At 37.6% G+C, this 14542-nt stretch overlaps 1 protein-coding gene across 4 annotated transcripts in view; it reads right to left on the bottom strand.

Moving 5' to 3' along the window:
- Positions 1-1334: 1334 nt before the first annotated feature.
- Positions 1335-14542, bottom strand: part of LOC127448472 (TRAF3-interacting protein 1-like) — a 44076-nt gene continuing 30868 nt past the window's right edge. For 3 of the 4 annotated variants that reach the window (XM_051711012.1, XM_051711013.1, XM_051711014.1), the window contains 2 exons: positions 5132-5355; positions 1335-4704 (listed from right to left, as the gene is read on the bottom strand). In XM_051711012.1, the coding sequence (XP_051566972.1) occupies positions 4539-4704; positions 5132-5355 (390 nt within the window). In that variant the 3' untranslated portion in view covers positions 1335-4538. Of the gene's footprint in view, positions 4705-5131; positions 5356-6447; positions 6541-14542 lie in introns of those variants that run through there. The other variant, XR_007898531.1, reaches the window with a different exon arrangement.

Below are 14542 nucleotides of genomic sequence, written 5' to 3'. Positions count from 1 at the left end.
CAATTTTAGCTAAAGAGAAGTCATGCTACTGTTTCCGATTTCATTGAGATCAGTCTAGAATGAATGCCATATGGGTTTGGAGTAAAATAAAGGTGAGCAAACGATAACAGAATTTTCATTTTGGGGTAGACTATCCCTTTAACAGTGTCTTAATGACGCACTTGCTATAATTTCTTCCCTGGTTATGGTTCTGTTTTAAGAGTCCCAAATAATAAGGCATATAAGAAAAAAGATTAACTTCAAAAACTTTCTAATGTAACAAAACTAAAGAAAACACAAGGTCCACCTGTTCACTGGGCTTCTTGCTCAAGCAGCACAATCATTTCTGAATGACCCAAGGACCCTCAGGCTGGCGTTTTCTCCAGTGTCCACAGAAGGAGAACATAAAGACAAAAGAGGCCTGCGGGGCACGTGACCTGTTCACTCCAAGCTAATCCAAATGTTCACTTAGGGATCTCAGGACTCTCTCAGGCAGGTGCCTTGGTTTTTAAGGGTTTCCAAATCCTGATCTTAAACGGCTTGGTCAAACTTTTGCTCAATAGACATTCAAGTGCTCCTACAGTAATTGCATGCAAGCCTGCGTGGTGCAGCTGTTTTAACGCCAGCCAAAATCAAAACTGATGTGCTGATACAGGCTTTATAAATGTTATTCAGTGTTTTTGAGGGTCAGCTTTCTGAAACTTTGTGTGTGTGTGTGTGTGTGAAGTGTTAAACACATCCAGGCTGTTTTGAAAACTCATAAAAATTTTAACTTGGCATATTTATGAACTTTTGTTACGCATAGCATGCCTGCATGACCTACAACATTTGCTGAAATGCACAGAAAACAACAGAATACACTGTGCTGGGCACTGTATACCAGTGTAATGCAATGTGACCTTTCATTTCCAGTTTGATGAATAAAACGGATAGAATATCAGCTGCAATTTTAAACATCTCTTTCTTAACTTATTTGCAGAGCCCCTTTAAGGAAAGGGAGAGTATGACTTTCTGAATTAGTTTTGCATTCCCTCACCAGACCTTTATCCATCCTTTACGAAAATGTTCCATGGTTTTACAAGTTGAACTAGGTATTCATGGTTAAAACACGGTTTGTAACACCATGCTTAATTTTCATAAGGGATGGATAAGGTTGTAAGGGAACACAACATGGTTTCAAAACATAAATTCCTTGCCTGTCCCCTACGGGGCTCAGCTATCATTTAATCGGACTGAATTCAACACAACAATTTTACACAAAATTAGATTAAAATGCAAAATAACCATTTATTTCCAAGATGGAAGCCACTCTCTGCAACATGAAGTCATGTGAAACAATGTAGCATTTTTTTTTATTTCCTAGTATTCCATTCCGATCATAGCCAATGACTTTTCCAGTCCCAAACTCGCTCTTTTACCAGAAATGCAACTGTTTATTACGATTCACTAGAAAATTTGTATTCATTTGTGAACTATGATACAAACAACATATACACAACATGTACAATAAAGAGTATTGATGTGGTAAAAATGGTTTACAGTGTAACTGGTCAACTCTTATCAAATATAAATGGAAATGCAAAGACATTTTATTGATGTTTACGTAGACGATTTTTCCTCAAAATAAATACCAAATTCTATTTTCAGTCACAGTGTACAGCTGATAATACTGATTTAGTTTATAATATGTATATTGAAGTTCTACTTTGAATTTTTCACTGTGTGGTTTATAATTGAAATTCTTCTAAAAACGGTATGACTTTTCCACAGTAGATCATCAATACATGCAGAGTACATTCTAAAATGTTGTGCATGACTAGTTGCTCAACTTTGACAGATTGGGCCTTTTATTGCTTCAACTAACACAGTCTTCACACATTTTTAAAAAATGTTATCCTTATCAAAATATATACACTTGTGGCCAATAATGTACAGATTTTGCTGTTTCGGAAGGAAATTGGTACTTTTATTCACCAAAGTGGCATTTTACTGATGTAAAAAACAGCACCATCACTATTTGAAAAAAATCATTTTTGATCAAATCTAGACAGACCCCATTTCCAGCAGCCATCACTCCAACACCTTATGCTTGAGTAATCATGTTAAATTGCTCATTTGGTACTAGAAAATCACTTGTCATTATATCAAACACTGCTGAAAGCTATTTCGTTCGTTAAATGAAGCTTAACATTGTCTTTGTGTTCGTTTTTGAGTTGCCACAGTATGCAATAGACTGGCATGTCTTAAGGTCAATATTAGGTCAAAAATGGCAAATGATAGCTTTCTCTAGAAACTCATCAGTCAATCATTGTTTTGAGGAATGAAAGCTATATGATGCTTGAAATTGCCAAAAAAAAAAAAAAAAAAAAACTGAAGATTTCATACAAAGGTGTACACTACAGTCTTCAAAGACAAAGGACAACTGGCTCTATCAAGGACAGAAAGAGATGTGGAAGGCCCAGATGTACAACTAAACAAGAGGATAAGTACATCAGAGTCTCTAGTTTGAGAAATAAATGCCTCACATGTCCTCAACTGACAGCTTCATTGAATTCTACCCGCTCAACACCAGTTTCATGTACAACAGTAATGAGAAGACTCAGGGGTGCAGGCCTTATGGGAAGAATTGCAAAGAAAAAGCCACTTTTGAAACAGAAAAAGAAAAGGTTAGAGTGGGCAAAGAAACACAGACATTGGACAACAGATAATTGGAAAAGAGTGTTATGGATCTTAACCTCATTGAGCTTTTGTGGGATCAGCTAGACTGTAAGGTGCGTGAGAAGTGCCCGACAAGACAGCCACATCTATGGCAAGTGCTACAGGAAGCGTGGAGTGAAATGTCACCTGAGTATCTGGACAAACTGACAGCTAGAATGCCAAGGATCTGCAAAGCTGTCATGCTGCACATGGAGGATTTTTTGATGAGAACTCTTTGAAGTAGTTTTAGAAGTTTTTTCAAATTGTAATAGTAATTTTTCATGTTATTAATGTCCTGACTATACATTGTGAACAGTTGAATGCCACTTTGGTGAATAAAAGTACCAATTTCTTTCCATAAGAGCAAAATCTGCACATTATTCCAAACATTTGGCTGCCAGTGTATGTTAATACATTTTATAATTGCTTCAGGGATCTCAATTTGCAGTAGAAAACACTCTCAAAAGCCTTTCAGAAAATCTGATGCCCAAAAACCTGTAACGGCAAAGTCACCCTCTAAAAAGTGTTTCATTATGTAAGTTGTATTTTCTGAATTTAAAAAATCAGACCTTTTTCATTACTGAAAAATATAAAGTACATGTGATCAAGGTACATTTCTTCACTTAAAACACATTTGTGCTACCTCATCTCATTTCTTCAACCATATCACATGCTACTTGTTTTCAATGTGTACAGGTAAATCTTGCTTTGTGTTACAGTCTCATTCATCAAAGTGCAGAGGTACTTGTCCAGATAACTGTACTGATTCTGTTTTGCTTTGTTTTTTTAGGCAATTCTAATGCTCATCTGCAAAATTCTACTGCTTACAGAGATCTTCAGAAAATGTCTCTAGAAAAGCAGTATTGTATATATAAAGTTCTGCTTATATGTTCACATGCCTTCTGAAGAATCTGCAAGATGCTCATTTAAAAATAAAAGGGATCATAAAAAATTTTTGTTTGATTTTTTTATTTGATTTTGTTTTTATTCATTACTGTGCTGATGAAACTATTTTACATAAGAGATATTTCATATATTCCACAAGACAAAATAACAACTGAATATACACAAAATATCCAGTTAAAAACCATTTTTTAATTATTTTGTCTTCTGGAATATACTTAAATATCTGTAATGAAGCTTCTTCTGGGCAGTACTAAAAATACAAAAAAAAAATTATGATATCCGAGCACAACTATCGATGTGATTTGCTCCTTCTTTTTGAGTGATTTTGACCCAGAAGGGTTTTATGCACTAAAGTTAGAAAAAAAAAAATCTGATTTCTGCTTATAAAGTTATGTTTTTAATCCACACCCAGATATGATCATTTAAATGTTGACTCAACATTGGCTTTCCTTTACACTTAAGTGCATAAACTCAAAATGTGTTTCTCGGTCAAAGTGACTCAACATGATGAAGCAGGTCACACATGCAGATTTATTGCCAATGTTTTCTTTTCAGACAACAAATCTGAATGGAAAAACATACAAACATATATACAGTATATTGTATATATAAAACATGGAGATAAACTGAAAGCCCCATTACAAAACACAGGACATATCAATACGGTGACCACACACATTTATCTCTCAAGCAAGTGAAGAGTGCAAATCTACTGCAGTAGTGCAGGTGTGTCTGTCCCTCCGAGAAACGGTTGAGAATCGCAGTGAACCATCGAAAACAGACCATGGGTCTTACAGAAGGCACCTTACACGGAGGGGGATAAAGGAGGGTGACTCCTGAATCTACCTGCACCTGAACATTTTCCGGTGCCTGCTCACAGAGTACAAACAAGACATCTGGCCTAATGTCACCCACTGCTCATTGCTTCGGCTTTCATATGGGGTGTGTTGATATGTTCACGTCAGTGAGGAGAAGCTGATGCTGGACAACATCTTCTGAATCTTCTCTTCATTCTTCAGGATGTTGGACTTGACCGTGCAGATCTTGTCCTGCTGGTCTTTGATTAACTGCTCCAGTTCAGCGAGCTCGGCCTTCAGGGGTTCCACTACGCTGTCTGTGATTCTGAGATACAGAAAGAGCACGAGTTAACACAACATGCACATGCTTTCAATAATTTAGAGAATAAGATAAAAATAAAAAAACAGTTCAAACATAGTGTGGACATGGCCTTAGCGGATGTTCACACAGAACATGTTTTTGCATCCATCTGCGCAGTTTTTTTAATAGATTTTCTATGTAAACATGCTAAACAGACTTCTTTGACAGTTGCGTTGCATCTCTGTTTTTTAGAAGTTCTTAAGAGGCAACATCAAGTTAAAAGAACTTTTAAAGACGTGTCTTGAGACACCTGCATTCTGTTCCATTTGTTGTGCTGCTTGCATTTGCATAGCTTTTTTGGACGCAAGAACGTGTTTGGACTGAACAGCCCCTTAGAAGGCAGCTCACAAGGTTTTGGAAAGGAACCATAATGTGTTTGTGCTCTGAGCACCTTTGTTCCTGTAGCAGAGCCTGTGTGTTCTCTTTGTTCTCTTTGTGCCAGGTCTGTAGTTCGTTCTGCATCGAGTCCATGTCCTCCTGAATGTAGTCCATGATCTTGCCCAGGGGCAGAGCGCTGCGGCACACCGTCTGTATAGATGAACGCAGACGCTCGATCTCCTTCGCCACCAGTTCACGTTCTTTCTTACGAGACAACTCTGACACCAGCATCTGATCCTACAGAGGGGGACAAAACCGCAGTCGATCAGCTACTGAGAGACTATTCAGTCAGAAGTGCTTTGCCTCTGCTTACTTATTAATTCATACATTTAGAGTAGAAGAACCCCAGAAAAACTAGGTTATATGGTCACCAAGAATAACCATCAGCTTGAGTTTGTTGAAGAAAAAAAACAATGGCTTGTCAGTTCTTCAGTGTGAGAAGAAACTCACTGGCCACTGTCAAAGTCACAAGAGTCTACTTTAAATTTCGTCATCAGCACAGTATGTCGAGTTTTTCTAGACACGCAGACAGTCTATGTCTTTGTGCGTCGTTGACTGTGCTAAAAGTGAATCACAAAGCAGTATAAGTGCGCATTCGCCAAAACGAAGTATAACCTAGCCTTAACCATTATATCAATTATGTCAGACATTGTCAGATAGTCGGCAGGGCTATTAATTCAGTAGGAAGTTGAGTCCATGGGACTGTTATCGCCCACCCTCTGAGAGATGCGGCCACACGCACTGACTCCCTCTCATTCTCAAACGACTATGTAAATGGAGCTTACGACCGAAAATCAGCTAGTGGGGCACTGGCCAAAGTGCACTTGGGAGCACTTCAGATGAATGCTATAAATGAGGTTAGAGCAAATCTATACCTACCAACAATATACTTAAAAAAAAAAGGTCTGCATTTAGTGGTTTTCAATGTCAAGGCTACAAATGTTTAGAATTTCAAGGCAGGAATTATACAAACCTTGCAATGTATATAAAGATCAAAACTAAAGGGACATGTGATCCATAATGCAAGTGAGTGGTTAGTGAAGGCCTCCTCTGTATGCTGTGTGGTTGGGGGGTCCTGGTCTGCCCCAGTCACCCTTCAGCCCAGCACAAGAGCCCTCCCACCCCACCCGGCACACAGGGCCCACATCTATTTGCTCAGCTGGGGCCACAGGCTGTGTGTGGCACTAGGCCAAACAGGCCTCACTCATACTACCTACGTCTCACTCACACACACCCTCATGCAAGACATGACGCTGTTTATTTTAGTAACAGGCTGTGGCAGTGAAGTTATTTTACAACAGTATTCAGTAACAACTACTTCACATTTACCTCTTTTCAAGCTGAGCTCCTCAAACAATTCATGTCATTCTGGCCACAAACATCAACACTTTACTTTCAAAGGCGGGAGACGTCAAACCTAGACTACATGACAAAACAATAACCAGAAATTTCCTTATTAAAACAGACCAAATGTTACATGAACTCCTCACACTATATGTGTTAGATATAGGCAGGCACAAACAGAATGAAAGCAATGGACATTAAAGGCGATGGTACACTTCTTTTTTCCGAGTGCCGTTCCTTCTCATGCACGATCAAATACTCTAGTCTTTCAATGTATACTCTTTTGGCTTGTATGGATGCTTTTGATGCATGCACACTATGACTGCTTTGTTATAATCTTTACTACAGTCAACGGCAGGCGCATTTGCAGACAATGCGCACAGACGTGGACTGTCCTCATGACTAGAAAAAGTGGGCTGCGTGCGCATCCTGTGCTGATGATGAAATGTGTGTGATGTAGCGGCACGCAGAATCCTTAAAAAGTTTTCTTGTCTCGTGACTTCTGAGTATGACTGATTCTGACAAAACCTGTCAAGAAAATGTCCTTGTCCTTTTTTTACTCCAAAATCAAAAGAAACAAATATGACTTATTAAAAAAAATGAAGCTTATTTCTTTGGGCCATTAAGATTTTGTACATTGTGGTATTATTTTCATGGCAGTAATGCACATTTTACCCCCAAATTCTCATTACTGCAATGTAAAAAAAAAAAGAAAAAGAAAAGATGGTCATTATAATCTGCTCATTTCTGAAATGTGACAAAAATAATATATTATTTAAATTGTTCAGTAATTATACATCAAAATAGCGTTGTCTTGGAACACATTTGGAACTAACATTTAATTAAAAAACAATTGACTAGCATCTTTTCTGCTGTAATACATTAAAACAGAAATTACTGTGTTACGGTAAAGAGAATCTTCATTGAAAACAATGGGTATGGTAAAAGTAATGAGAGTTGGGTAGTAAAATATGCTTAAAGGGATAGTTCACCCAAAAATGTAAATTCTCTCATCATTTACTCACTGTCATGCCATCCCAGATGTGTATGACTTTCTTTCTTCTGCAGAACACAAACAAAGCTTTTTTAGAAGAATATTTCAGCTCTGTAGGTCCATTCAATGCAAGTGAATGGGTGCCAAAATCTTGACTTTTCAAAAAGCACATAAAGGCATCATAAAAGTAATCCATATGACTTCAGTGTTTAAATCCATATCTTCAGAAGTGATATGATAGGTGTGGGTGAGAAACAGACCAATATTTAAGAGCTTTTTATAGTAATTCTTGTCCCTGCCAGAAGGGGGCAATATGCATGAAGAATGTGAATCATCAAAAACATAAGAAGAAGAATGAGAAAGTGAAAGTTAAAGTGGAGAATGACTGAGCAGGGAGGAGAATTTATAGTTAAAAAAGGACTTAAATATTGATCTGTTTCTAACCCACATCTACAGTATCATATCCCTTCTGAAGACACTGATTTAACCACTGGAGTCGTATGGATTACTTTGATGCTGACTTATGTCATTTTTGGAGCTACAAAATTTGGCCACCCATTAATATGCATTGTATGGACCAAAAGAACTGAGAAATTCTTCTAAAAAGCTTCATTTGAGTTCAGCAGATGAAAGAAAGTCACATCAGTCACATCTCATACACATCTAGGATGGCATAAGAGTGAGTAAATGATGAGAGAATTTTCATTTTTGGGTGAACTATTCCTTTAAGTGTAATGAAAATAATGTCACAGTGCAAAACATCTTAATGGTCCTTAATGTAGGCTTGATTTTCCTTATGCAAAATTATAATTTCATATTTATTATTTTATTTATTAAAATATGATCAGGACATGTTCTTAAATTTTCATGAGAATCACCCGTGTGAGAGCATTAAGGCGATGTTTTAATAGAGTTTTCGGTTTAAACTTTAATATGAAAAACGACAATAGAGTTGGTAAGTTCAATTCATTTGCAAGAATCACTTCAAACTGTAAATGAAAATATTATATTTAAATTAAATGATTTAAAACGTCTTCTCTCTAAAATACTTACCGAAGTCTCTGTGTATCATTTTTCATATATTACAAATGCTTTCTTAAAAGCACATGTTGGTAAATATTGCATTTTTTACTATTCTCCTTTTATTGTACTATGTATTATTATATTGGCAGATATGCATACAAATTATTAAATATTATTCTTTCTTGTTATTTTATTGAAAAATGTGGTGGAAATATGCCTAGATTTAAAAAACAAAATCTGTTTTAATTCTTACATTAAACATTGTATTACTTAGCAACAACGATTGTTTAATTGGAAAAAAAATTATCTATATTATATATATATATATATATATATATATATATATATATATATATGTATATATAAAAATATATATAAAATACCAGTCTATAATTTTTTCAGCTATATCACCCAGGCATAGTTAGATATACAGTAGGTCAAACACTATTAAGAGGGACAAAAAGAAATGTGAAAATATTTTGGTAAAGAGACGGTCTCTAATCATCTGTGTTTTAAAATTTGAGTTTATTGTTACAACTTTACAGAGTTTGCAAACATTTCAAAATTGAACTATGCTTCTTTCCTTTATGAATCTAACAAACATTTGAGAAGACAGACAAAATTCATTTTCCCTTCTCTCTGTGGTTTACAAGCATGTTCGGATTGAAATGTCTAATAGTTGTCTGCAATGTGGGTGGTTTTCCTGGCCCCCTAAACCCCCCCTCTACACAAACACCAGCCAGCACATTCGGCTCACTGTTAGTGGAGCGAGAAGGCCAGGCCGGATTTGCTCTGTTTGCCGTCCTCCTGCACCTCACCCCGTCATCAAAAAGGAAAAAAATACTCCTGTGTACTGTTTCTGGGGACATAAATCAATCATTTATAGGGGCTCTTATTTTCCCCCTTACTTCAACTGGACCCAAGAAAAATATTTGTTTTGCGCAAGGCAGCTGGGGACAGGTTTTCCCATTATCTCAGACAATGACACAAGCAGGACGTGGAGCCGATGTGTCTGAGGCAGGTGGCTTTCAGAGATGCTGGAAGCCCTGGGCTGGAGTTTCTTGCATCAGCACGCCTCATTACCCGGCTATGTGGATCTGAGCCTTCATCTGCATGCCTAATTTGCTTAATGAAGAAATGCATGCAAAATGCATGATTTATAGAGTGCTGATGAAGAGCAAAGGAAAGAAGCAGAACAGTGCAGTGTTTAAATGAGTGTTCTGGCAAAAAAAAAAAAAAAAAACTGTCACTCTTGCAGAAAAGTTTTTACAGCCTCGCAATCCTTCTGAGGAAGATAAAGCTGAGAAAGATTCAGTTCTGTAGTTCTGAAACTTTAAGCTCAAATGCGATTTTATTAAATCAGACAAATTGGAGTTAAACGACTACAAATGAAAACACACTGGTAGGACAAGTATGTCAAACATAAAGGTGAAGTTTGTAATTTCTTCACCACCAGTGGTAAAGAGAATACATTTTTCAGCCAAAATGGTAGTCCCGTACCAAACACCCACCATTGGTTAAACCAGTTTTATGGCTGGTGCCCAAACAAACAGATTTCAATTCCATTTGGTGGCAATAAAGGCACAGACATTACATATTTCACTTTTACGAAATTTGGATTCAAAAAGCTGTTTCTTTAGGAAGTTCTTTACTAGTGATGAGAACAAGTACCTCAGTACTTGAGTACTTTCAGTTTTAGTAAAATTCGTAAAATACAAGCAAAGAGAATGTATGGGTAACTTACTGTAACATCATTCAAATGTAAATTGTTGCATTGAATGTGGTTTTAAAAGTCTGAATATTTCAAACTTGACCTGCCATTATAAAATAGTCGGACATGTATTTGCCAACAATTACAAAAAAAGTGCTTTCCTATACTTCAACTCGTAGTGGGGAGTATCGTTGTCAGTGCTCCCCTTCACCATGAGTCCCCCCTGATAGTTTCACAGAAGCAGGACACCATACCGCCACTTTATAAAAGCTGCGGGTACGTACGAATAGCTGCTGTTAGCACTGGTTCAACTGGTAAACCATGGTGGTACAGTTAGGAATGCAAATGGCATGTGTTTGATTCCCAGAGAACAAATATAGTGACAAAATGTACTTGCCTGCACGGTTGCTCTAAAAAAAAAAAAAAAAAAAAACAGATAATAGAATCAAACATGGACACTAGCTTGAAAAAGAGTACAAGCATCAATGCCAAAGTCCTATTTAGACAGTCTGCGACTGGTGTAGAGCTCCATGGTGGGTCTTTGGGAGCAATACTGAACTCAAAGGGGACAAGATTAATTGTTTAGCAAAGTTTAGGGGTTTCCTCTTTGGGGGAATAGTGGGCCCCATCCAGCAACATCATAAAAATAGCTGGGATGAAGTGAAGTGCAGAGAGCGGGGAGTCGTGTGCACAGGATGGAGAGGTCAGTTTTGCCTCATGAGGGTCACCGCTAACATCACTGTCCTGAATATGCATGCTAAGAGAATCACCACAGAACCGAACAACAAGGAATATGCAATTTTGTATCATTGTAATCGTATACAGTATATCACAATTTAGCTATTTAACCTAAAATGTTCTATAAAATATATTACATAACCATGTAGTGATGTCAATCTTTCGATAATCTAGTGTCTTAAAAACTTTAAATTTAAGACAGTAAAATTTGAGTCAAAGTATGACTCAAATCAGTCATACTTTATAAATGCAACTTGGATAATATATTAATAAGCAAAGTTGCCATGTTGTTTGGCAACCGTAAACAACCTACAATTGATTATCATGCCAACACAGGAAATCAACATGTTGCTTCTGAAAGTTCATGTACCCGGAAATCAACCCCATTCAGTCGAATTACTGACAAACGTCATCCCCCATTGGACATTTTTTGCATTAATTCAAGCATGAACACATTTTCCTCTAGCGCAACTAATAGCTTGTTGCACGAGCAACCTCGAAAACACGGGCTCTGGTCCTGTGGGAACCAGAAAATAATCACGATCATTTTAACAATGATGTGCACGATTCAGAGGTTGCATTTTCATTCTAAATTTAAAAAAGTTACTACACTGGTTAGGCTTAGGGTTGCGGTTTGGGTTAGGGTGTATGGTTAATAAAATATGCATTCCCGATGACTGTATTACATTAGATTTCATTTACAACAAGAAATAAAACTAGCTTTTGGCGTCACTCTGTGGACAACAATCATGCCACGCTCCAAATCACTGAGATCACATTTTTTCCCCATTCTGATGGTTGATATGAACATTAACTGAAGCTCCTGACCCGTATCTGCAATATTTTATGCACTGTGCTGCTGCCACATGATTGGCTGATTAGATAATCGCATGGATGTTTGTTGGTGCCAGACGGGCTGGTTTGAGTATTTCTGTAACTGCTGATCTCCTGGGGTTTTCACCCACAACAGTCTCTAGAATTTACTCCGAATGGTGCCAAAAACAAAAAAACATCCATTGAGCAGCAGTTCTGCGGATTGAAACGCCTCGTTGATGAGAGAGATCAACAGAGAATGGCCAGACTGATTTGAACTGACAAAGTCTGTGGTAACTCAGATAACCGCTCTGTACAATTGTGTTGAGAAGAATATCATCTCAGAATACTATTCTGAGATGCGGGTTGGCGCTGTTTTGGCAGCACGAGGAGGACCTACACAATATTAGGCAGGTGGTTTTAATGTTGTGGCTGATCGGTGTATGTGCACATAACTTCAACAACACTTACAGCTTCGGCCTTGGTGTGCAGATATTAGAATTTCGGTAAGCACAGACCAATTTCAGAGCAAAACATTCTACCTAATGTTGCCGAATTTACAGTGCAATCAGTCTGCCTACACAAAAATCCACACAACAGCACAAAGTGGTATGCATTTTCACTGGCCTCATGATTCGATTCAAAGGGTAATGATTCGATTACAAAATGATTCTTGATACATTACGCTGTATCTTGTTTTTCATCAATACACACTCAGTATTAAGTAGTATTAAATTATTCATTTAGAACTAATCGATCCCTAGCCTATAACTATAACCACAACTATCGGGTGCTGGTCCAGAAAAGCTACATGAAATATCTGCTTCTGGAAGAGTGCAGATGTCAGCTTCTCATTTCCTCACCACAGATGATAGTAAAGCGACACAAATAGTGGAGTTGCTGCTTAAGAAATCAATCAAGCATCTCGTAAGCGCACTGTCCCAAAGAGCGAAAGACTGGAAAATGAGCAACAGCCAAAGAAATGGAGAGCACTAGAGGAGAGCACAGTATTGGGAAGCAGGAGAAAAAAATTATAATTTGAAAAATAAAACCATCACCGACATCTCCCAAGCCACTGTCTCACCATTATTTGAGAAGTTTTTTCCCTCTCTGTGCAATTCAGTGCAATAATGGGTGCAAGCCAGTCTTTAATTTTGTATGTTGACATGTAATCACGAATAAACTATCCCACTGCTATGTGCTTGAGTTTATGAATTAATTTAGGGATCGTAGTTTCAGTTGGGGATGATGGTCGTGTGGTTGATACATCCAGTCTGTGAACAGTTTATGAGTGGGCGCTTGGGCTTTAGTATGCGTCTGACCATTTGTTTCTAGCACCTCACTTTGTCTCTGGCGCACACATAAGCGGCACTGTGCTGCCGCGGTTTAAATTTAACTCAGAAACTATTCTGAATTTTTTTGAGAATCGATTCAGAATCGATGGAGAAAGAATGGCGATGCATCGGAGCATCGCAACATGTCAAAACGAAATTGCTCCTAGTATAATCAACAAATCAACCAGTATACACAGACTGGAAGCACTCTTCTGGAACACAGTTTAAAGAGTATGCTTTCATTTTCTGCTTGTATTTCACAGTATATTCGGTATTGCAGAATCTCGTTGACACATTTCTACCATTGCATGCTATAATACCATCGTACCGCCCAACCCTAGTATTATGCATGACAGTTTGACTAGGAACCAGACAGCAGTGAGAAAGACTAAAATAATAGACTAAATCAAACAATTACGCTATCAGACTTCAGAGACTCATACCAGGTCTGCATGGTATTTCATCGTAACCTTGGGGTTGATCCATTGGGATGTCAATAGTCTTCTGAGAGGGCAAAACGTTTGGAGAAATGCAAAGAGAGTCATCTTCTTTACATTTCCAACAAAAAGGTAGATGTTTACAAAGACACAGGCCTGAAGGGATGACTATTTATTTTCCTGCCTGTACTGCAGAGAGCGAGCTGGCGTGGCGTTCACTCAACAGTCATCCATTTGTGTGCAAGGGGTTTATTTATACATTGCGAACCTTCATCAAGGCTAATTTGATGGTGCAAAAGAGGAGAAGGAGAAAAAATGCTTATGAAAACGCAGCTGCTGTCAGGGGCCAATACTCTGAAAACAAAAAGACGCCCTACAAGACGTATCTTACAATAATATACACGTGATCTGACAGGGTCGTAACAGAGGTCAGTAGCAAAATACATGGCAAATTCTTTAGTAAAATGCACCATGATGGGGAAATAATTTTTTAATGGATAGTTCACCCACAAATGCTAATTCTTTAATCACTTACTCCCCCTCTTGTTGTTCCAAATGCATATGATTTTCTGTGTTCCGGGACTTTAAAGGAATATTCTGGGTTCAATACAAGTTAAGCTCATAAGACGTAAAACCTAAAATTACTGTAAAAACTATTTAAACAACTTTACAGTTCAAAGTACACGTTTTAACAGAAGAATTCATTTAAGTGCTTTTATAAAATTATAAGCTTCACATTCCTGTTTTAAACCCTCAAAAAATTGACCTGTTCACTCCCATTGTAAGTGCCTCACTGTAACCTCGATTTTTGCTTTTTTTAAAGAAAAGGAGGGACGAGTCGAAATTCATTTTTGTGGTATTCAATATTATATGACAAATGCTGTCGATTGAGCTTAACTTGTATTGAACCCGGAATATTCCTTTAAGGCAGAATGTCAGACTCAGTCACCATTCAATTTCATTGTATGGAAAAAAAGATATAATGAAAGTGAATGGTGACTGAGGCTGAAATTCTGCCTAACATCTCCAT

This window comes from Myxocyprinus asiaticus, chromosome 11 (genome assembly GCF_019703515.2).
Source record: "Myxocyprinus asiaticus isolate MX2 ecotype Aquarium Trade chromosome 11, UBuf_Myxa_2, whole genome shotgun sequence".
NCBI lineage: Eukaryota > Metazoa > Chordata > Actinopteri > Cypriniformes > Catostomidae > Myxocyprinus > Myxocyprinus asiaticus.
Note: the sequence above shows the minus strand (reverse complement) of the source record. Positions and strands in the feature narration are given on the sequence as shown.